Source organism: Balearica regulorum, chromosome 23 (genome assembly GCF_011004875.1).
Source record: "Balearica regulorum gibbericeps isolate bBalReg1 chromosome 23, bBalReg1.pri, whole genome shotgun sequence".
Classification (NCBI taxonomy): Eukaryota; Metazoa; Chordata; class Aves; order Gruiformes; family Gruidae; genus Balearica; species Balearica regulorum.
The window spans coordinates 6,857,455-6,879,121 of NC_046206.1; the positions used below are offsets into that span (position 1 = coordinate 6,857,455).

The following is a 21,667-nucleotide window of genomic DNA, read 5'->3' on the forward strand; positions in this document are numbered from 1 at the left end:
CTTGGCCTCTTTGTCCGTTTGCTGGCTGTTTTTCTCCCAGGCTCCACGTCTGTTGGTGCAACACCTAATGCAAGTAGGGTAGTGGGTTTTGGACAGATCCCCCCTTAGCATAAAATCCATCTAGGGATGCAGTGCTGGCTTTCGGCCATGTCAGGGTTGTTGTTATCCTCTTGTCTTTCTGAAGTCCCATCCCCAGGGATGTCAGGGAGCTGGAGGAACAATAGAGGTTTGGTTTTGAGAAGCCTCCGGGGTCTCAAACAGAGCCCCCAGATCCCTGGCCTTGCTTTGGAAAGCTGCAGCCAGATGAATAGATGTCCCTCTCCGCCTTCCCACCGTGCAAGGCAAATCACTTCTCTCTGCTCTACAGATGCTGGAGATGCTGGTGACATAATTTTCCAGAGTGACTGCAACTCCTGTTAGCATTTAAAAATCAAACCATAACACCCTGCCTGGTCTCCCAGGAGGAAAATCAAATGCAGTTTCCTGTCAGTGCAGCGGCAGCAAGAGGAGGACATGGCATCTAGGCAGCAAACTGCACGTGGCAGCCGTGTCGATGAGGCTTTAATGGGTGTCATAAAAACGATACAGCAAACCGAGTCTGGGATGCAACGCCGTGGTTGGCTGGCCCCTGCTGCGGCGCTTGCTTTTTTGGATTAAACCCCTGAAATTTCTAAACTGAGCTTAGGTGTAACAGCTGGGTTTGGTGCTGGCTAATGCTCCTTCCCATACATTTCTTCCGAGCCCGTGTGTGTGCATGCATGCGTGTACTTTGTGGACAGCAGGAGGTACACAAAAGGAGACATTTTATTTGTGCAAGATTTGATTAAAATCTTGGAAACAGGTTTCAGATGGCAGTGAAAGCTGAAACCGGGGGAGCTAAGCTCGGCTTGCTTTTGTTACTGAGATTCTGCTTGGCTCTGACCTTTAGGCATCCCAAACTGAAGACGAAGGACTTGTCTGCAGGACATCATCAGGGCTTGATTCTCCTCTCTGCGAAGTAACTTCCCTGCACCCAGCTAAGTTGCATCGGGCAGAGCCGGGTAAAGCCCATTGTGCTCCCTGAACGCTCAGAGAGTAACAAAAAGAAAATGATATTTAAGTAAATTCAGTATCTCAAAACCATCAGTGGCAGAATTTAGATTAAAAACTGCCTGTGACCCCCCCATCTGTTTGAGATCACAAGACTAAGACTTGTCCACAAACACGTATGCAGAGCTTTACAAACACATTTAGTTTTACACATGTGAGCTTTTCTATAGATGTGGGATACTGCTGACTAAAATAAGGCTTCTGCAAGCGTTAGCAGGCTTGGGACTTTTTGGCTGTTTTGTCTTCTGAAGAAATTTTAGCTAGTAGCTATGGTCTAACAGGAAAAAAAAGTAGATGGTGTTTCAATCCTGAATCTGCTGAGTGCAAGGTATTTTGAAGGAGAAGCCTTGAAATGCACATTTTGGTTTATTTTGGTGTTAAAATAGAAACCCTCCTCTGACACTTTGCTTTTTAATTTTTATTTTTTTTTTAAATTTGAAAATAGACTGTTTGCTTCTCCGATGACCTCTCCCTTGGAATCACTTTTAAGTCTTTCCAGTTTTGACACGTTGTTTGTGCAGACCTCAGTGTTCACCTTACTAAACTGAAACCTTATCCCCCGCTACTGAAAAATTGATTCGCTGGATATGTGCAAACCCAACCCCATGAATCCTGCAGGAGAAAATAAGGGGATCGGTGGTAGGTACTCGCTTGTATTGCAGAGATGAAATAAGAATTTCGCACACACCTCTCCTTGCCCTGCTGCTCTTGGTGGCTTGCCTGAGGAGGTCATCTCTGCACAGGTTTTTGCGAATGATTCAGTGTAAAAATTGGGGTTAGAAACATTTTCTTAGCCTAACTCTGACTCATCTTCCCATAGCACGCAGGAGCAGTGAACTGCCGTTTAACCAGCCGGCGGAGGGGAGCGGATTCCTGGGTGGTCCCTGTAACCACAGAGCACAGAAAGCAAAGCATTAAAATGTAACATGAGGATGAAGGGAAAGGGGCACTGAACCACTTTCTCTCCCAGTGTTATCTCAAAGCAGCAGATGGAGAACAGAGATAGCGAGGGTGGCTGCTCATTTTTCCGTGCCCTCTCCAGCCAAATCCAGTAAATAATGAAGTGTAATTTGCCAAATAGCCTTTGAATGTATTATTTACTTTCGAAGGTCCCGATGTATCCACTGTGGCAGGGAATCCTTGATTTACATGGTGGGGTTAGGGAGAGGAATCGGGTCCCGAGAGGCTCGGTGTCAGGAATTTTAGTAGTCCTACCTGAGCAAAGAGTCGTGCAGATCATTACTTGAGTGCCTTGGGATGCACTCAACACTGCTTGAAATATGCACTTGCCAGCATTTTGCAGGTATAATGGCTTATTAAATCAGAACTTAAATTAACTTGGAACGATGGTGAGCTGAGGTGGCTAGGGTTTCCACAAAACAGAGAATTCTTTGACTTTTGATGTCTACATCCAGACATTCATGAAAACACCAAAAGAGCTTGCACATGTTGTCATTTTTCCACTGAGAACAGTTTTCATTGAAAAAATTCCAATAGGCTACAGTGCTAAACCATCCTCAGGTGCAAGATTTACATACGAGACCGATAAAGTTCAGTTGTTTGAGATGGTGGTTGCATGAGGCTTTCCTTCTCTGCGAAAGACTTTTTTTCAGGAATGCTTAAAATATATGAAAAAGAGCCAAACCTTTATTCAGATCGAGGAGTTTTGGGGTTTTTTTAAACGGTTGCTTTTGTTTATGAAACTCTTTGGCTACAAATATCCGCCTCCTTCCAAATAAATTAGAAAAAGAAAAAAAAAGGAAAGGAAGAGCTTTGCTTCTCATCAGGACTTACTCCAAGGCCTGGCTGTTGGCTTGGCCCCGTGCTCTCCCATGGGGGCGGCTGAGCATTGTTCAGTGACTCACCCGAATCGCGTCGCTCCCTGCTATGGGCTGCACATGATGTAACTCTGTGCTAATGTGGGATTTTCCAGCTCTTTGTTTTCCCTCCCTCCTCGAATGGGTTTTCTGCTGGTTCTTCATCCTGCCTCAGCCTGCTGTCAGCTTACTTCTTCCAGGATTGCCCGTGATTCTTTAAAATTAATTTTTTCCCTCTTGCTTTTCCTTGGACTGGGATGCCCAGAGGTGGAACAGTAATTCAGAGATGCTTTTCTCCCTGCTTTCTTGTTCACCCTGGTGTAGGACTCTATCTTCATTGGTGTCTGGAGCTGCTCAGCTGTCTCCCAGGCTCCAGATGCCACCTGGGGTGATGAAGCCCAGCAGGCTCATGTCTGGAAAGGTCTTAGATATCACCGTCAAATTTCCAGTAGTATGTTCATGGCTGGCTTGTAGGGAGACCATGTGCACTGTGTAACCTAGCTTACCAGACAAGGCTTGTCTATGGCCTTTTGGCGCAGGCTTACTATAAGCACACTTATTTTTCTTGTGTTTAAGAAGTCTGCTCATGGACTTACAGGGTATGGATTTATAGGTCTGGGTGTGAAAATTTCAGAAGAAAAAAATGAAATGGATTGCTCTGTTTTTCTGACAATTCAATGTTATGAGGACTTCTGTCGTCTTGCCCAGTCCCATGCCCTTGTGACCATTTATCTCTCCTGCTTCTTTCAGATATGGAATGTGCGGATGTGCCTTTATTAACTCCCAGCAGCAAAGAAATGATGTCTCAGGCATTGAAAGCCACCTTCAGCGGCTTCGCAAAAGAGCAACAGCGGCTGGGAATCCCCAAAGGTAAGATATGGTTTCCCAGTGAGCAACCGTGGTAGCCACAGAGATCATGTCCTCCTGCCAGGCTGCCCTTCTCTTTTCTTGATTCTCTTCATATAGTGTTGCCTTGTTTCTTGGCAGCTTTGGCTGGAAAAATCTGGATGTACAGGCAAAACCTTTCAGTACCGTTTGCAAACCATGTCCATGTGTTCTGCTAACTTCTGCTGCATGACTGCTCTTGTAACTTTGGGGACCTGCTCCTCTGGAGGCAGCTCTAGGGCTTCTTTTTGCAAGTTTCCACTACACAGAGAAACAGCGAGGTGCCTTTGGAAGAGGCTGATGACAGGGAGAAACCAAGTGAAATGGAGAAGTAGGTGGGAGGAAAGGGTCAGAGAACTGGTGGGATTGTTAAAAGTCCCAAACAAATCCAAAGCTTATTCCTTGTGTGAAATATAGGGCTGATCCAAATTGTAGGTAGGGTGTCCCCCCACCATGTTTTACCCTTATGCCAATGGACTGTCTATGGGATGAAGCTCTACAGGTGCTTATCTACTGGGACAGCTGTAGCACTGTTGGTGTCGTTTTCCTGGGGAAATGGTTTGTGATTGCACATTAATGGATCTCTTCTGCACCCCCTTGTTGCAGATCCCCAGCAGTGGACAGAGACGCACGTGCGGGACTGGGTGATGTGGGCAGTGAACGAGTTTAGTCTGAAAGGAGTGGATTTCCAGAAGTTTTGCATGAACGGAGCTGCCCTCTGCGCCCTGGGCAAGGAGTGCTTCCTGGAGCTAGCGCCTGACTTTGTGGGAGATATCCTTTGGGAACATCTGGAGATCTTGCAGAAAGGTGAGTCCTGGAGTCTCCAGGGTGAATGGCTCAGGCCGTCCTGGCCAGCCTGATTTTGGGTCTTTCCAAAGACCTTGGCTCACAGCCTAGCTGTGAACAAGGTGTTCACCTTGGGCTTTAATCCCAATAACAGAATTTTTAACTTTCCAGTAGGAATTCAGATGGGTATCCCAAGCGGTAGTGGGCAATGCAAATCCCACTTCTCCAAAGAGGAAGGGTGTTTGCGCCAGCAGCCCAGCAGGAATCCACAGCGGGCAGGGACGCTCTGCCTGCCTGGAAACGACGGTGGGATTTTCCAAAGCATTCTTCCTCAGCACATTCAGCTCCTGTTGTGAATTTTACTACTTCCTCTGGTAGAACTAGGTACACCAACACAACCAAAATTCCACCCTGATTTCCCAATTGTGATTGGAACCTGCTTTTCTTTGTTTCATGTCTCAAAAGGTGTAACGGCTTTTTTTTAAGAGTGGCTATGTCCCCCACAGGAGAAGCCATCTCTGCCAGTCCTTGCATGACAGCAGTAAAGGGCATTAATTCTCACTGATTGAGGACACACATACTGATTTTGGGTGTGGATTTTCATAGTGTCTGGGTGCCCAAGCAATGCTTAACCTGGGATGGTTTCTAAAGAGCGAGTGAAGAGCTTAACACCTTTAACTGAGCCACGAGCAGGAGCAGCAGCAAATCTGTGCTCTGTCCCTAGCTCGTTTTTGTGCAGAGCTATTTGCTTTCCTGGAATATCCCTTGTGCTGTCATACCAACCCTGCGTGCTGTAATGGTGGCAGGAAGGGGTGGGGGAGCAAAGTTACGCCTTCCAGGAAATCATTGACAAATGAATGTTAATTGCTGATTACTAATTTTAATGCTACCTGTGGTTTGCAAAAGGTAAACATGGCTCTTCCCAGGGTTTGTGTATGACAGGCTGTTTTTCTGCTCTTTGACTCTAGATCTGTTCTGTTCTTCTCGGTTTTGCATAATTTTTATTGAGTGCTTATATCAACAGCAAGCAGTTTAACCAAACAAAGCAAAACGCTGTGGTCAGTCCAATTTCTCCTTGCTATATGCCATCACTTGTAATGCAGCTCTGCCTTCCTGCAACCCTTCTTCATTTGTTTGGGCTGTAACCTTCCGGAGAGGGGTGCGATGTGCTCCAGGTACTGACTGAGGCATCAGAGCTGGGTTTGCAGCTCCTTCCCCAAGGAACGGAGATGAACTTGGTGCTGTAGTTTCATGGTAAAGTAGGGATCGTGTTTCCTTATAGCACTGACACACACGGGTGTTCAGATGCTGCGGTCATGAGGATGCAAAAGGTCTGAGAGAGAGAGGAGCCTTTATAAAGAAGCTGGAAATCTTTGTGCCTCTTGCAGCTTTTCTTCCAAAAGGATGAAAAAGATTAAAGCTGAATTTCTGTCTCAACACTGTTGGCATAGCCCTGGGAACCAAGAAATCTGTGTTCTGTGTTCAGTTTTACTTTGCAGCTTCTTGCATAAGCTATCTGAGCCTTAAGTTCTATGGTGGGTTCTTAACACATTTCCCAGAAGGGCAGTATCTGTGAAGTATTTGGAGAGTAACTAAGAAGAGTTTCCAAGAAATAACCAATCTCACCCCAAGGACTAATTTTTGTTCCCTGCAAGTCATGGGACTCGTCTTACTGGTAGTACATCTCCAAACCCCTGACAAGATCTGGGTTCTGTTGCGCTGGTGCTGTGCAAACATAATGTGCAAAATTGTCCTTGCCACATCTCTCCCCACGGAAGAGGAGGTGGTCGTCTGCACTTTGCAGCTGGGGATGTGAAGCATGAAGAGATTAAGGTTTTCCCAGGCTCACCCATAGAGTCAGGGTCCAACTTGCCAGTCCTTGTCTCCTCCATCTTCCCCAGCCGCCCACCATCATTTCTTGGGGGTGTTGATGCTGGGAGTGGTGGTTAACCGCAAAAAATTTGGCTTTACCTATAGCGGTGCGACCGCGGGCATTGGGTCACGCTGGGACAGGCTGTGACCTTGCTGTCCCTTCAGCTGATGTGCCTCCCTTGTGAGTGCTTTCTGAGAGTGACTCATGTACCACAGGCTGCTCAGGGTTTAAAAATGGCAGCAGATGGGTGACTTTTCCCTGCATGGATTTGGGTATTTTCAGGCATATTTTTCCAAATTTCTTCCTAAAATAACCTCTTCAGTTACCAGCAGTCAGCAGTGGCCTCCACTTGACTGTGAGCATAGCTGAAGGTTGCTCTCTTTCTCTGTGGTCACCCACCCTGCCCCTTGGCAGACACCGTGGGGAGAGGAAAAGAGCGTTTCTCATTAGGTCTCTCTGTTTGCACAAAACCTCCTTTTGTTAGAGAATATTTTCCACCCTGCAATCCCCAGGAGAGAGGGCCAAAATTAGACTCCTTGCAAGCGAACGTGTGTTATCTTCAGTTGGCTTCTCTTTAGCCTCAGCAGAAATAAACATAACCTGGAGTTGTCTGTGTGTTTTTTATTTTGGTTACCCTCTGCAAAGAAAATAAAATCTCCCATGCCGGTATCTCTACCCACATGCCGTGCTGGAATGAGTAAGGTGTTAATGGAAAAACTGGTCAGAGTAGGAGCAATGTGGCTTTTACATGGGAAAGCAAATTCAGCGCCAAGCCCAAGTGCTCGGAAAAAGCAATGGAAAGCAGAGAATCTATGCTTTGATGTGATATGTGCTCTTGCTCAGAGAATTATGCCTTTGGAAAGGCAAAAATTGTGCGCACTGCCCGTGTGTACACTGTGGAGTCTGTATCGAGTTGGGCGATGGACAGTGCCACAAAGCTTTTCTGAGCATGGCATTCTCTGCCTGCATCAGGTGCAAGGTGAAAGGTGCTGCGTAGGCTGGGAATTAGCATTAGTTTCAGGTTGTAGGAGCTGGTTTTGGTGTACATTACCCACTCACTTGCACACACCTACTGCTGGGCTAAAAATGGGGGCTTTTGCAGGAAGACAACTGCCCTTATATGGTGGGTTTTTTTTTCACGAGCTCATACATGTAAGCATGGTAAGCAATCCTCAAGAGAATGAAAGACGACAAAAATTAAGGCAAGCAAGGAAATTGTGCAAGTAGTATTTCAGAACCACCTGGAGCCTCTGATTGAGAAAGCTGTTGCTGTTCTGTTTTGTTTTGTTTTGTTTTGTTTTGTTTAAATTTGGGCATGCCGGCAGCAAGAATTCCTGAAGGAACTCATGCATCAAGCACTTGTTTCATTGGGATTTCAGCTCCTAGCTCATTTCTCTTCCTTTGAACATCCCAGTTTAACCCAGGGGCGAGCATTTTAGGAAGTTCAGACCTCTCTGCATTACAGCAAGTCTTGCAAAGCACGATATGCCTGTGAACATGTGACATTTCCTTCCTTTTCTCTTTGCAGAAGAGGTAAAACCGTACCCAGCAAATGGAGTGAATACAACATATCAAGAATCCCGCTATACTTCAGACTACTTCATTAGTAAGTCTCAATTATCAGTATCGTTCTGGTGCTTCCAGGCATGAAAGTGCCACCTATTAGAGGTTTGTCTGCATCACGAGGACTGCACCGTGCAGTTGTTGCTCTGTTGTGGCAGAGTGTGCAAAGTGTGTAATTCTGTCTTTCCTAATGTTTTGGGTTTATTTAGAAGCCATCTGTATTTTTTTGGTCACTGCCTTGAGATGCCGTAATCTGACTTTGCAAGCACTGTTTGAAGCTGTAGCTCAGCAGACCTGAAAAGCAACCTCAGCACTCCAGAAGATGGGGAATTTTTAAAAACTTATTAAAAAAAGAGAGGGAATGGGGGAAGAAAGTTTAATTCTGGATTGCTAGGTAGGAACCTAGCAAGAACAGGGATGAGTCATCGATCTGGACTCCTGCACTTCCCATTGCCATTGGTTTGGAGATGTTCTTTTAAGGGCGTTTGAAATCTGTGATGTCTTTCATGAACCAGCAAAAAAAAAATCAACTCACCTGAATTGGGATTCCAGGCTCTGGCCAGTGAGGAGAGATGACTGTGAAGTGACTCATCTATTACAATCATCAATGAAATTTCTTTGCCCTGTATCTCCTTTGCTGAGACTACACTCTTCATGATCTTCCAGCTTTTTCCCACTATCAGCTTGCTCAAAAGGATTTTGGCGTAATGCACATTGATGATGGTTGAGGACGTCTTATTTTTTCAAATTGCAGCAATTATAAGACACTATCTCGCTGTAGCTTTTAGAAACCTTACTCAAAATTACTGCTCAGTTGTGCCAGGTATTTTATATCCAGAGGCAGTCTCTTCTTGCACTGCAGCCCCCAAATCTCACTGTGCTGTAGGAGACTGGAGGGAGAGCGACCAGCACTCTGAGTTGCTTTCTAACGCTCCCATTCTGCTGGCAGGTTATGGCATCGAGCATGCACAGTGCGTGCCTCCCTCCGAGTTCTCTGAGCCCAGCTTCATCACAGAGTCCTACCAGACCCTCCATCCCATCAGCTCGGAAGAGCTCCTGTCCCTCAAGTACGAGAACGACTATCCCTCGGTCATCCTGCGTGACCCAGTCCAGACGGACTCCCTGCAGACAGACTACTTCACGATCAAGCAAGAAGTAGTAACGCCAGACAACATGTGCATGGGACGTGCCAGTCGAGGTAAAGTTGGGTATTTCTCATGGTTTCCTTGGGGTTCTTGCTGTCTACCTATATCAACGTAAGCGCTGCCTTCCCCTCTGTAGGAGATAGTGCTTTGGGGGGACCAAGGTCATCAGGGCACCGTGCGATGCTGGTAATGAAGCCGTATATCTGGGTTGAACTCCCAGATGGATTCCCTGATGGCTTTGAGCCCTCCCTGCCTTTCTGTCTGGGCAAAACATGAAGAAGGTCTTTCTGTTCTCTACTCTGCTGCCTGTTTTTACAACATCTGCAAAAATGTAGCATTTCTGGCTCTGTACTTTGATGTTGAACTTGAGGGAAGTTGAAATAGGCTTAAAGGTTATTAGGGAGGACAGACTGCTGTGTGGTTGTATAAATCTTATTTTCCTGGTCCACCAGGCAAAACCCCACAAATCCTTCACAAGTTCTCATCAGGAATTGCTGTCCAAGGCTCTGAAGGGTTTTACACTTGATGATCCAAAGTCTTTATCCATTATCTCCACTGATTTTGATGGCTGTTTGCTTGAACTGATAATCTGTTCTGATGAACCCAAGCCCTGTGCTTTGTTACGGGATGTAGATGTCCTGGGTTGAGTCAGTGACAAAGCCGAAGGACCCCTCAAATCCTTGTGCTACAACCCTACGTCTCCAAAGAGTTACAGGTGCATGATTCCTGTTTGAGATGATGGGATTTAAACACCTAAACACTTTTGAGGATCTGAGCCTAAATGCCTTTTCAATTAATATTATTAAATTCTGAACACATGGGGCCCAGATGCCTGACTACGTTGTAATTACATCACTTAACACCAGGCTGAGGATCTGGCTCACAGTATCTATTCAAAGCAAAAGTTTAATCCATAGAGCTCAAAGCCACTTACAAAGGGTTATCATTATCTCCTGATTCCAGGTAGGGAACCTGAGGCATGGGGAAGAGATCTGACCTGCCTGCGATCACGCCCTGAATAGAATCCAGGCATCCCCATGCCTAAAATTCATTATAGTAACGTGTCGCTGTGAGCCAGGTTTGATGTTGAACATTTAAACCCATTCATCCAGCTACGAGAGCTGAAGATGTGCTGGCTCTCTGTGAAAGCCAGAGCCCTTTTGCGGGTCTGCATCGCATATGCGTTGCTCATTTTAAGTTTCTCAGTCTTTTTCCAAGCTGGGAGAGCTAATGACAGGAAAGTTATTATTTGTATTATTACCTCTGCCTCTGCTGCTGGCTGAGCATTAATATGAGAGAGGTGTCTCGGACGATACAGTGAGCCAGAAGGGTAACGGTGTTATAATTTCAGGCAAGCTCCTCTTTTTGGGGTTGTTTTTCTGGCTATCTTTCATCAGTGTCTTTCCCTTTTCTTGACCTCTTCTGTAACACAGGTGATTTCATAATAGTTCTCATTGAAATGCAATGATTCGGGCGTGCTTTTGCAATTGTACCTTGAGCTTGTTCTCACTGGCAAGTCTAAAAAGGCTCCAGGGGAGGGAAGAAAGAGCCCTTAACTCAGCATTGAGGACCAAGGGCCCCTGGTGTTAGCAAACACTTCTACAGATTGCGAATTAAGAAATGCAACAGGCTATGGCTGTGCTTACACTAACGCTACATTTCAGCTATGTAGAAGGACCTTTGGGTGGCATAAATCGGCCCAGAGTGGTATAAAGAAGCCTTAATACAAAGCAGAGTCCAGCTAATTTATATTTACGTACGTCTTTACCTTCCACTGTATTAAAAGGTTAGTCTGTCACAAATTCAAGATGAAGGTTTTCCAGACTGTCGCCTTTTGCCTTTCTTTGTGTGGGCTTTAGGAGTTAATTTTATGATCCCATGGGAGTTTTTTCACTTTGCCTTATCAGTGAGGACGTCTGGTTGGAAAGCGTAGCTGCCAAACTCTTTAACAAGTTTCTCCTGAGTAGGTGCAAGGCGTGATTTTTCCAACAGCTCACATTTAGGTCAAATTTAGGTGAATTTTCAATGAAATTACCCAAGTCACATTTCCAACACTGTGGCTGTTCATCTGGCAGATTTTTAATTCCTTTTCTAAACGAGCTTGTGCCGCAGGACTTCTCAGGGAAGTGGTTACGCCAATTAATGAACATGCACAGAGCAGGGTTATTTTCCCCTTGCAGGATTCAGGAAGTGATTGAAGTGTATTCTGTGAAATTCTCAAAAAAAAAAACCCCAAAACCCTAGAAGAAAAAAAAAAAATAGTTTGAAGCATGGATATTACCAGCAGAATCAAACCAGTGGCTCCAAACTTCAAATGATTCTGGGCCAGCAATCAGGGCAGAGCCCACGGTAGTTGAATCTTTTCACAGCAAGTGCTTGTCAAACTACAACACAACAAATATTTGGGGGAGCGTGCCAGCGTCCTTCCACGTTCCTCTTCTCCTGGGATTTGCTATCTGGGCCCAAGCTGCGGGTAGCTCTGCCAGTGGAAATTTCTCCAGGAGTTCTTGCACAATCCCAGCAGCTGTTTTTAGCCTGGTTTGGGAAATTAGTGAACTTGAATGATCCTGTTACGCTCTTAGTTTGTCAGTAAAGATGTTGAGCAATCGGCAGCGTACGGGAGATCAGAGAGAGCAATTTCAGTTTGTTCTTTGGATCCTTTTTTAGCTCTCCATTTTAAATACAGAGGGTATACTTCTGCTGTCTCTAGTGGGTGTAAATCAGCATAGCACTGCTGAGGATCTGGCCTCTCGTGTTCTTGTCTTTACTAAAAATACCCCAGAGAGTAGCCTTGATACAACCCAGCTGTGCTCACCTTACCAGAACTGGAAAAATAGCTGTTTGAGCTCTCAGCCTTTTGCTCTCCTCCTCCATCAAATCTGCTGCTGTTTGGGGATTTGGGGCTGGAAGCTGGTTGTAACATATAGCAATAAAAGGCAGCTGTATAGTTTTGTAGGAAACATCAAAAGTAAAGAAGCTGGGTGTCCAGTGCCCTTGAATATGCCTGAGCAGCGTTTATATAGGACTGGCAGATATAATATGGGACATACTGGAGACCCCATATCTTTCAGCAACAGGAGCAAGAGGTCCTGGCACCTGAACTGAGCCTTGAATATCTGTGTAAAGTGGATTATTTCTCTGTCGTTGCTTTTTTGAAACAAAGAACAATTTCCAGTTAGCCCCAGGCATCAGTCTTGGGTAGAGAGTCAGGACTTTGAGTTTTTCCCCTGACTCTCTCTGCCTTGCTCTGCTGCCTGAACTTCTTGGGGGCTCAGATAGCCCTGCTCCGAATTGCGAAGACAACAAAAGTATCCCAGTTTCACGCCATATTTTTGAGTTTGTTCGAAGATGAGACATGGTGACACAGCATCATTTGCCCAGTTGCCTTCTGCCTGCACAGCGGGCAGGCAAAGCACCCTTCTCCCAGCCATGGCAAGCTAGAGAATCCCCGTGCTGGCCAAGCACATCTCACATGCCCTTCCTTCTCGCCAGGTAAACTGGGCGGCCAGGACTCCTTTGAGAGCATAGAGAGCTACGACAGCTGTGACCGCCTGACGCAGTCCTGGAGCAGCCAGTCCTCCTTCCAGAGCCTGCAGCGTGTCCCCTCCTATGACAGCTTTGACTCAGAGGACTACCCCGCCGCCCTGCCCAACCACAAGCCCAAGGGCACCTTCAAGGACTATGTTCGAGATCGGGCCGATATGAACAAGGACAAGCCTGTCATTCCTGCTGCTGCCCTTGCTGGCTACACAGGTAGGGTCACGCTCCTCAGGAAACCGCCTCTCTGCTGAAAGTCTTGGGTAGAACCTCTCTGTCAGTGGAGGACAGAGCCTCCGGGGTCTCTGGGTTACCCGACACCTGTGTCGGTGGTTCAGCGGTCTGTGAGTGAGGGGTTTGGGGTGCCTCTGGGCTCAGCCGTGTGAATGTGGGCACACCTTAGAGCATGCAGCCCCCCAAGGCTGCATGTCCTTCAAACGTGGGCCCTCCAAACCTCATGGAGGATGTAGGACCTGGCTGAGTGTGGGGCATTTGATCCCTTGTGTTTTCATTTTTGTATTGCTGAGAACACAAAGTAGTAGAGAGCCCTTGTTTCCCCCTCAGCCACTTTAATGCAACGTACTGGCCACTTGCTTGTGGTTTCCTTGGGCAGGAGCGGCTGCAGTTCTGGAATTGCCGCGTGTGATGTGAAATGATCTTCTCCCTATTTGGCATGGAGGAAGGAAGCACTTGGTTTTGCTTTTTACCTTGGTGCAAGGCAGGGATGGGATGGTGCCAAAGCAGACCCAAATATTTTCCATTCCCTGCACTGGAAGAGATGAGAAGGTGATAGGCCATGGAAACGCCGGCTTTTTATATGACAGCCCTTCAGCAATCTGGCATCTCCATGGAGAGAAACCTGGTGGGATGGGGCTTCCAGCTAAAACTGAGATAATCCTTTCCAGTCCTTCTGTGCCACGTCTTTTCCCTGTACTATAAGTAAAATTTGCAGGGTAGCCTCCTGCCAGTTCCCCTTTCCCTTGTACATACTGATCTCTCTTGCCCCAGCTGGTAGCAGCTGTGGCCCCGAGGAGCCAAGCGGTGGAAATAGTTTGTGCAGATAAAGATCACCAAAAGGTTCAGAGCAGATCCTGAGGTGTGACCGTCCCTGAAATCTCCTCCCACACACAGCTCATCTTGGGGCTGATATCTAGTTTTTTGTAAGGGGGGGGGAGAGATGCAGAGGGGAGGAGAGTTGGAGAGATAATTTTAGGAGCTATGTGTAAAAAAGGAAGTGGTTTTTTTGCTATAACTTTAGTTAGAAAGCTCAGCACTGCCTGCTGAATGAGCCTGTTTCGACCAAGTCTATGCAAAATAAAAGTGTGCTCTGCTATTCCTGAATGGTTTTTGGCTGGGGGACGTGGCGGGGAGAGGCATGAGGGGTAGGAGGGGCCTCCGCCGTGCCCCAGAAGTTGATGTTCCTAAGGAAAGAGATCAATGAGCACAACTTGCAATTTTTATTCCTATTTTCTCTTGATAATGCCTTTCACTACAGCCTGTGGAAGTGTTTTGGGTACCCAGTGCCTGGGCAGGAGCATTGATTGCTTTTTAACAGCTGAGGAAACTGAGGCACAGAGGCACTGACAGGACTAGGAGCTTTATTATCCAAGCTGGGTGTTTCCTCCCACGTTTTCTCTAGCTCATGGAAAAGAGCCACCCCCATAGAGAGGCGGCATTCCCAACTCCTTCCACGAGCGAGGAACTGAAGTCAGTGACTGGCCCCCGTGTTTTGCCAAGGAGTGTTAGCACCCCGAAGAGTGTCCTTGGATTCATGCCACCAGGAAGGGGAGACTTCGGTTAATGCAGTGCCAGAGCACACTTCCAAACGCTTTACGCTGCATAACATTTTCCCTTGCCTCGTTTCAAACCCCTTTTTGAGCCGGGAAGATAATCCCTTGGCCCAGGCATTTTGGTGTGATCAATAAGTGGGAGCGCTTGATTTCTTTTTGCATTGTTTCACTTGAGAAACTTTAAATGGGGAGAGGAAAATCAGAGGTTTCCAGAATCAGCAGTGACTTGAAAATCGTCAGGCTGGAGTGCTGCTTGCTTGCTTGCTCTGGAGGCTGCTAAGCAATAATTTAGTACTCGAACTGCCACAGCCTGCTTTTACCACTGGGAAAGATCTTTGGGCAGATGAACTTTGCAGGCATGTGACTCCAGATATGTCCTCTGTCCGTTTTTAAAGCCTCCTGACCTGTCAGCACCTTACATCTTCTGTGCAAAGGGAGCCCAGCGTGGGTGCAAAGTGAAGCGAGGTTGCTGTGAAAGCAGGTCACAGCGAGAGCAAGTGAGAATATGTTGCATTACAAACCGTAGGAGAACTGGGCACTCTCAAAACTGTTTTGTATTAGTGTATTTCTGAAAAAAATATATAAAAATAAATCCAAGCTGGCCAGAGAAGTGCCGGACCTCTGTCTTGGGCCAGCTGAGCAAGGAGCACGGGGAGTCTTAGGCAGAACTCCTAGGTCCTCCTTTTTTTTGCTTTGCTTTACATTACTTTTACTTTACTTGGGGGAGGAAGTGCTGTCTAGCAGCTAGAGCAGAGGAACTTGAAGTCTGGGATCCGTTTGCAGCTCTGGTGAGGAGGTGGAGCCTCCAAATGAGCAGAGCAGGGGATTACCAGCCCGGGCTCCCAAAGCAGCCAGGACCCCTGCTTTCCCTTTCTCACTCAGATGACACCTCGAGCTCAGGTCCAACACCAGTCATCGGCCAGTGGAGCACCCAACAGACATTCCATGGTGTGCACCTTTTAGAGCTGGAAGGGTGAAGCCTGGGAGATCACGTCCTTCATCTCCAGGGCTCTCTGGGTTGACTTTAAGAACCTGACAATATTGTTCAAGTTTTGTTACCAAGGGCCTGTTTTGCCGGTGGCCCAGGGAGGTGGCACAGTGCTTTATCGCAGCCGCAGCAGATCTCTGATGGTATCTGCCCTAGGAGGCGCATGCTTTGGTGAGAAGGTGCATTTTGGCGGAAGCTCCATTTGCGTTTGATGTGTTCTTCACCCAGCTCGCAAGCAGCTTTTCAAAGCTGCGTTATCTGCCCCCACATCTTGACCTAATTTAACAAGTTGCCATGGTTGCTCAGATAGAGGTTGATGCAATTTTCTTATCTTTTTTGAAGGAGAAATGTAACTGCTCAGGAGTTGGTGAACTTCAGTTTCCATAGCTGCAGGGAGGGCTGGCTCTGGCCACCGCTGGTTTTGGGGCCAGCTCTTTCAAAGCATGGCCAGCTTGAGTCTTACATTAAGCCAGATTTTTTTTTTTTTTTCCCCACATGACCTAGGAAATAAAGGCAGAACACATCTATTAAAATGAGGCAAGCGGTGTGTTAGGATGCATCTTTTCTGCAGGCAGATGTGCTAAACCTCACGTTGGCTTAGCTGAGCTCGGTTTAAGCGCCGTTGTTCATGCAGCAGTGCAGTGTTTGGTGTGGGCGTGCGGCTCGTGCTAGGTGCACGCTGGCACACAGGCACAGATCCCTCTGTACCTGAGCCCAGCTGGGCTAAACCGAGCTTGGCTTTGCCTCTGTGCCGCCTGCAGCCCTGCTGCGGCGTAGCTGGATCCTCCCATGGGTACCACGGCCGCCCGCATCCTTCGTGAGACCAAACATCACGTGGATCAACGTGGACGGTCGGTAGCGAAGTGTGCAGCCCATGCAGAGGGCAGGTGGTTTGGACCTGACCGCATTGGTCTTTGGCCTTTCTACCCTATATTCATTTTTCCGCTACGCTGACCTACTTGTGCTGCTGTCCTCTTGGTGACATGGGTCCAGCGGAGGTTCAGACCCTCCCTCTGCCCCTGTGGTTGGCAATAGCAACTCGGGGCTGAATTGTTTTCGGCTTTTCTTGAGCGCTCTGAAGCACCTGCATGGGTTTATAGTCAAGACGTGGTGTTTGTTTGCTTTGTGGTATGTAGGACCTCAGCATCGTTTGTGCAGGCCGGGGCTTTCCATCTCGCGGTGTTGTCTGCATTGCCACAACACCAGAGCTGTGATGTGATGAGCTGCTGCTCCACAGAGCTGAACAAACAGAGCAGAGTGATTCCCCTCATGTTTGAGGGGCAAAAGGAGGAAAGAGGGACAAGAAAGGTGAAGTGAGCACACACCAAACCCTGATCCCTCGTCTACAAGGCTGGTTTTGCATTTGTGATGCTGTCCTTTCTTACGGACCTGGTTAGGAAGTTGCTGATGCCTTTATAGACAATCTCAGCAGCACTTAAAGATTTAATGCCCCCTTCCCAGCTAATATTACACACAACCTGAGTGTCTCTCTCAGCGACAGATTGCTGCTTCATTATCATGCTGCCCTTAAAGAAGACAGAATGTAGTGCAGGGAATAGCCGACCTCTCGCTGATGCTATGTCATGCAGGCGCCCAGGAGCGCTTCTGTCTGCCAAACGGTTTTGCCCAGGCCAGATCCAGCCCTGATCCTCACTATCAGCATTCACAGTACCACATCGACAGGGCCCAAATTTGCCTGCTAAACCCATCTGCTCTGTCTGAATCGTCTGTGGTGCAGAGCCTGAAGCCTTCGACAAGCCTCTGTTTCTGAGTGATGCTTATCTGTGACACAGAAGTGAAAGCATGCAGCTGCTGTTTTGCAAGAAAGTCAAGTCTGTGCCAAAGAAAGTGGGTCTCTTTCAAGAGGGCTTGTGTGCTGCTTCCCCTCTTCTTCTTCTTCTCGCCTGTGCTGCTGGCCTGAGGCTTCCACCAGCGAGCTCCCTGGACATGGTGTTGTCATCGGCAGCCAGAAATCTGCCAGCAGTTGCCTTCCCAGCCCCTCTCCCACCACGGTCCAGCGATCCGGCTGTCCTTGACTTCCAGAGTCTGCAGTAGCTTTCCTAGAAACGTTGGCATCTTTCCTGCCTGCTTGCCTGCACTTCTGGAGAAGTGTGCCTGTGTGGGCATCCATAGCCGCTTGTATCTTGGGTTGGGGGAATTTGGAGATGCAATTTGCTGCCCCAGCAATTGGAAGAATCACAACAGCACCTCCGTCCCCTGTGGATGCAGGAGATGGTGTTAGCTTGCTTGTTCTGGGTCATACCCTTTACCTGCCCTTGCAGGGTGACTTCAAGTGTGACCAGCCAGTGGCTCCTGCCCACTTTCTGCCTTTGGTGCACAGCCTGCAGGGGCTTAACAGCCCTTTTCGCCTCCGCAAGGTGGGGAGCTCGAGGGTGGGGCTCAGGGCTGGTTCAGTGGCTCCTGCTCCACCTGCCAGACATGTGCAAATGACAGTGAAATCAGCCCCACGCAACGCTGCCCAACCGTGACGGCAGCTCAGCTCTCACCAGAGCTGCTGCAGCCGTTGGCAGCGGCTTCTCGGCAGCCTGGACGTGATGGCAAAGCAGCAACTGTGGCTTAGTCTCTCCTTCGAGCAACAAGCTGGAGCATTGCATGGCAGCTCTTGGCCTGCAGGACCACCTTTGGGGGGAGATGTGAAGCTCATGAAAGCCCATGTGCTTTGCCAGATGCCTCAGGAGTGAGACCAATCCTCCCAGTGCGTTCTTCCAGAGGAGATGCATCAGGAAAGCCAAACTGGCCCAGAGTGGGCCATCTGGCTACTCTCCTGCCTGTAAGCGTGGCCAAAAGCATGTGGCTCCCCAAGGCAGGTGCTTTCTGGGTCCTTCCCTTCTTTCTTCATGCCTGTTCTTTTGGAGATGCTTCCGTCCGAGCTCCACCACTGCCCTCCCACGCACGCAAAGCCGGCGCTGCCGTGGCGTGACTACCTGCGCCAATCTGGGCAAGAGCTGGGAAGGAGGTGGTTGAGCTTGGTCTGACAGAGGAGCGATGGGGATGAGCTCTGACATTCCCCCAGGGCGGTGGGGGAAGCTGGGGACCTCTGGTGCCACAATGCCATCGAATGAGGCTCGGGGAGAGCAGGCAGGCGAGCGAGGCAAAGGCTGTTTTGGAGACGTTGCTATGCCCAATTGTTTTGTTTGGTTGGAACCACAAACCACAGAACGAAAAGCATAGGTGTGCTGCTTTTTTTTTTTTAGTAGGATTTTTTTTTTTGTCTTCTTGTTGTTTGAAAGAAGGAAAACAAAACAGAGGCCGTTGAGAGGGGTGGGGGGTGTGAAACCGTTTCAAGAGAGAGTGGGGATGACGTGTTTTGGGCCGTGCTTTCCCAGCTACGGTGCTGATGCCTGTCTTCCCCAGCTGGGTCGTACCACCATCACCGTGCCAGTGAAAGTGGCCGTCATGCATATTTTGGTTTCAAACCCCCCCAGAGCCACTGGGTAGGAAGGTGGTAGGGAACCTCCAGCGCTGACCAAGGGAGGGTGGCACAGGGATGGCGTGGCACCAGATCCTTTGCTCTGGAGACACCCATGGGTGCCATCAGAGGACGGGTACTGAGGAGGCACCGCTCAGCCAGCGGTTCCCGCTGTAGCAGCTGGCTGTCGTCCGGCTTAAGAGGCATATTTTCCCCCTGACGCGGGAGAATTCCTGCGGTGTGACACTCCCTGCTGAAGGACCCCGTTGAGTGCCACCAAGGCCAGACAGGGCCTCCATTGTGGCCCTGGCGGGCAGGCGAGCCCCTCTGGTGGGCACTATTCTTAGCAGCCTCCGCGGGTGCTGGAGGTCATGGCGGGGCGGGAGGACATCCCACCACACTCTGAGTCCTCGCCTTGTTTTTTGGGGAGCGGGGGCTGTCCCCGTTCCCCAGCCAGGGCCGGGCTTGCTCTGGGAAGAGCTTGGATGTGCACGGCATGACCGGCACCATAAAAGGTGACCTGTGTCCCTCCACCCCACGCTTGTGGCTGCATCCAAAAAAAGGCTGCAAGAACACTCCAGCAGTGATTGTTTTTGGAGATAACCAAGGCAACGGGTCGCGTGGTGGGGTACACCCGCCGAGCTAGGCCGGCCTTGGGGCAGTCGGTGCAGCCGTGCGTGCTTGTACTGTGAGATGATCTGGACCAGGCGTCACGATGGGGATTTCCAGCCCCGGCTGGGGATGACTGGAAGGGTTGAAGCAGAAAGGATGGAAAATGGGCGCTGCTCCCAGCTCCTGCGGGGGTGGAGTGTTTGGGGTGCAGAGACAAGCCCGGCAGCTTCATGCTTGCCCTGATAGCTTTGGGGACGTGATGTGAGGGGGGTGGCATCTCTGCATGAGCCAAAGGTCACCTTGAAATCCTTTTAGGTGTTGGGAAAAAACCCTCCCTGCTCCTTACTGGTCTGCAGAGTGGGCAGAAGCAGCTTATTTCTGAAGGTAGCTCTCCCAGCACTAATTACAGCTGTACTGGCCCACCAGATGATGCACAGACCTCCAGCACCCCTTCCCTCATCATTTCACCTTCCTGCCCCGCCATCGCCTCAGAGCTGTTTTTGGGCACGCAGGCTCAGGCATGTGCCGGGGTTTGGTTCCTGCCACCTCATGCATCGCCCGCCTCGCTGACATTTCGGAGTCGTGCAGCAGCGGCACATCTGCAGGGCCTCCGTTGCCTTCGCCTCTGGCAGGGCGTGTGTTTATAGGAGCTGAGACATGCCTGCGAGCCCTGCAGTAAACACATTCTTGACATAATTGCTTGTCCAACACAGAGGAATTTGGGGTTTTACGCTCGTCCTGCAGGCAGCTCGGAATAGACCTTGGGAATCCCTGTTCCAAGGATGACACCGTTTCCTTCAAAATCCCAAAATACCCAGCAGAATGGCACTTGGCGCAGCAGCAGGAGCCCTACCTTGCTTGCTGGAGAGAGGGCGAGAAATCGCTGGGTTTCCCAGCACCTCTCCATGCCAGCTGGCAGCCGAGATGCAAGTACCAAGCGGCCGCTTGGCTTTGGGTTAGTGACACTTCAAACCTTGAGAAACTCCTGCAGAACCAGGGTGGCCCAGGGGGATTTTGAGGGCAGTTGCTTACCCAAGAACCTGGTCTCTAGGTGGTGGGTTTCCATCCGTCTTATTTTGGGGGAGGAATAAAAATATATCCTTGTTCTTTGGTTGGGCAGGAGAGAAATCAATGCGAGGCGATGAACCTGGTCTTGCTTCAGTCTTGTCTCCTAGGACTGTTTCTCAGTTAACCTGATTTGGGCTGCTGTCCGTATGTATGTAGGGAATTGGTGTAAAGTCAGGTGGGCTAAGAGAAACTGGTCCCATGTGCATTCACCTGCAATTCCCCATGGAGGACCTCATGAAGCTGAAATAACCTTTTTGCCCAATGTCTTCTCTGTATTTAAAGCTCACTGCTATAAATAGGTCTAAGCTTTGAGTTAAGGTGGCATTTCAGGCCAGGATTTTGGCTCTTCCCTGTGCGATGAGAGGCGAAGGCGTCATCTGAATTTCCTCCCACCTTTTGGCGTGGATAGCCCAACTCCATCCCTACCAGAGAGTGCGGTTGTGGAGTCAACGTCCTGGCAAGCTCCTGCCGAGGACAACAGGCTGGAGCCTTTCCCCACCGAGTGTCATCTTCCCGTTTATAAGCAGAGAGATGCTGTGAGCTCTGCTTTGTCCTGCCCAGGGCTATGCGATAACCCCCAGGGCTTGGCGAAGGACCTGGTGCCTGCAGAATCCTGGAGTGGTTCCTTAGGGAGAATGGGAGGGAAAGAATTTGGGGAGAGCTGGACAGGGCACAGTGATTCCCCTGTCCCGGAGCCAGCTGTCTCGTTTTCTCCTCCCCAGCGGCTTGTCTGCTTTTGAGTCGTTTTAAACCCTGTAGAAAAGGGGGAACATCCCTCTCTTCCCTCCGCAGGTTATCCCACAGCCACAGCTCTGACAGCCTTCATTGTCATTCCTGGAAATAGGCTGTTCTCCATCCCTTTTTCTGAGTACATAACTCTTTTTTCTCCTGCTTGAAGCTTGTGCTCATTGCTGTCAGCAGGCGGGTTTACCCCAGCCTGCCGTCCTAATCCAGCCTGCGCAGTTCTTTTTGCGATAAATCATTTCCTCTAACCTCTGGCTCTGTTTATTGTTATTATTATTATTATTATCGTCATTCATATTATTAGTGATATATTCTAAGCTGCATTTAAAACATGGCAAAA

General features: G+C 48.8%; 1 protein-coding gene across 3 annotated transcripts in view; it reads left to right on the plus strand.

Annotated features, from left to right (window-relative positions):
* ETS1 (ETS proto-oncogene 1, transcription factor) overlaps positions 1–21,667 on the plus strand; it is a 76,406-nt gene that overhangs the window by 48,151 nt on the left and 6,588 nt on the right. For all 3 annotated transcript variants that reach the window (XM_075774767.1, XM_075774766.1, XM_075774768.1), the window contains 5 exons: positions 3,657–3,776; positions 4,398–4,598; positions 7,979–8,056; positions 8,963–9,211; positions 12,651–12,911. In XM_075774767.1, the coding sequence (XP_075630882.1) occupies positions 3,657–3,776; positions 4,398–4,598; positions 7,979–8,056; positions 8,963–9,211; positions 12,651–12,911 (909 nt within the window). The remainder of the gene's footprint in view (positions 1–3,656; positions 3,777–4,397; positions 4,599–7,978; positions 8,057–8,962; positions 9,212–12,650; positions 12,912–21,667) is intronic.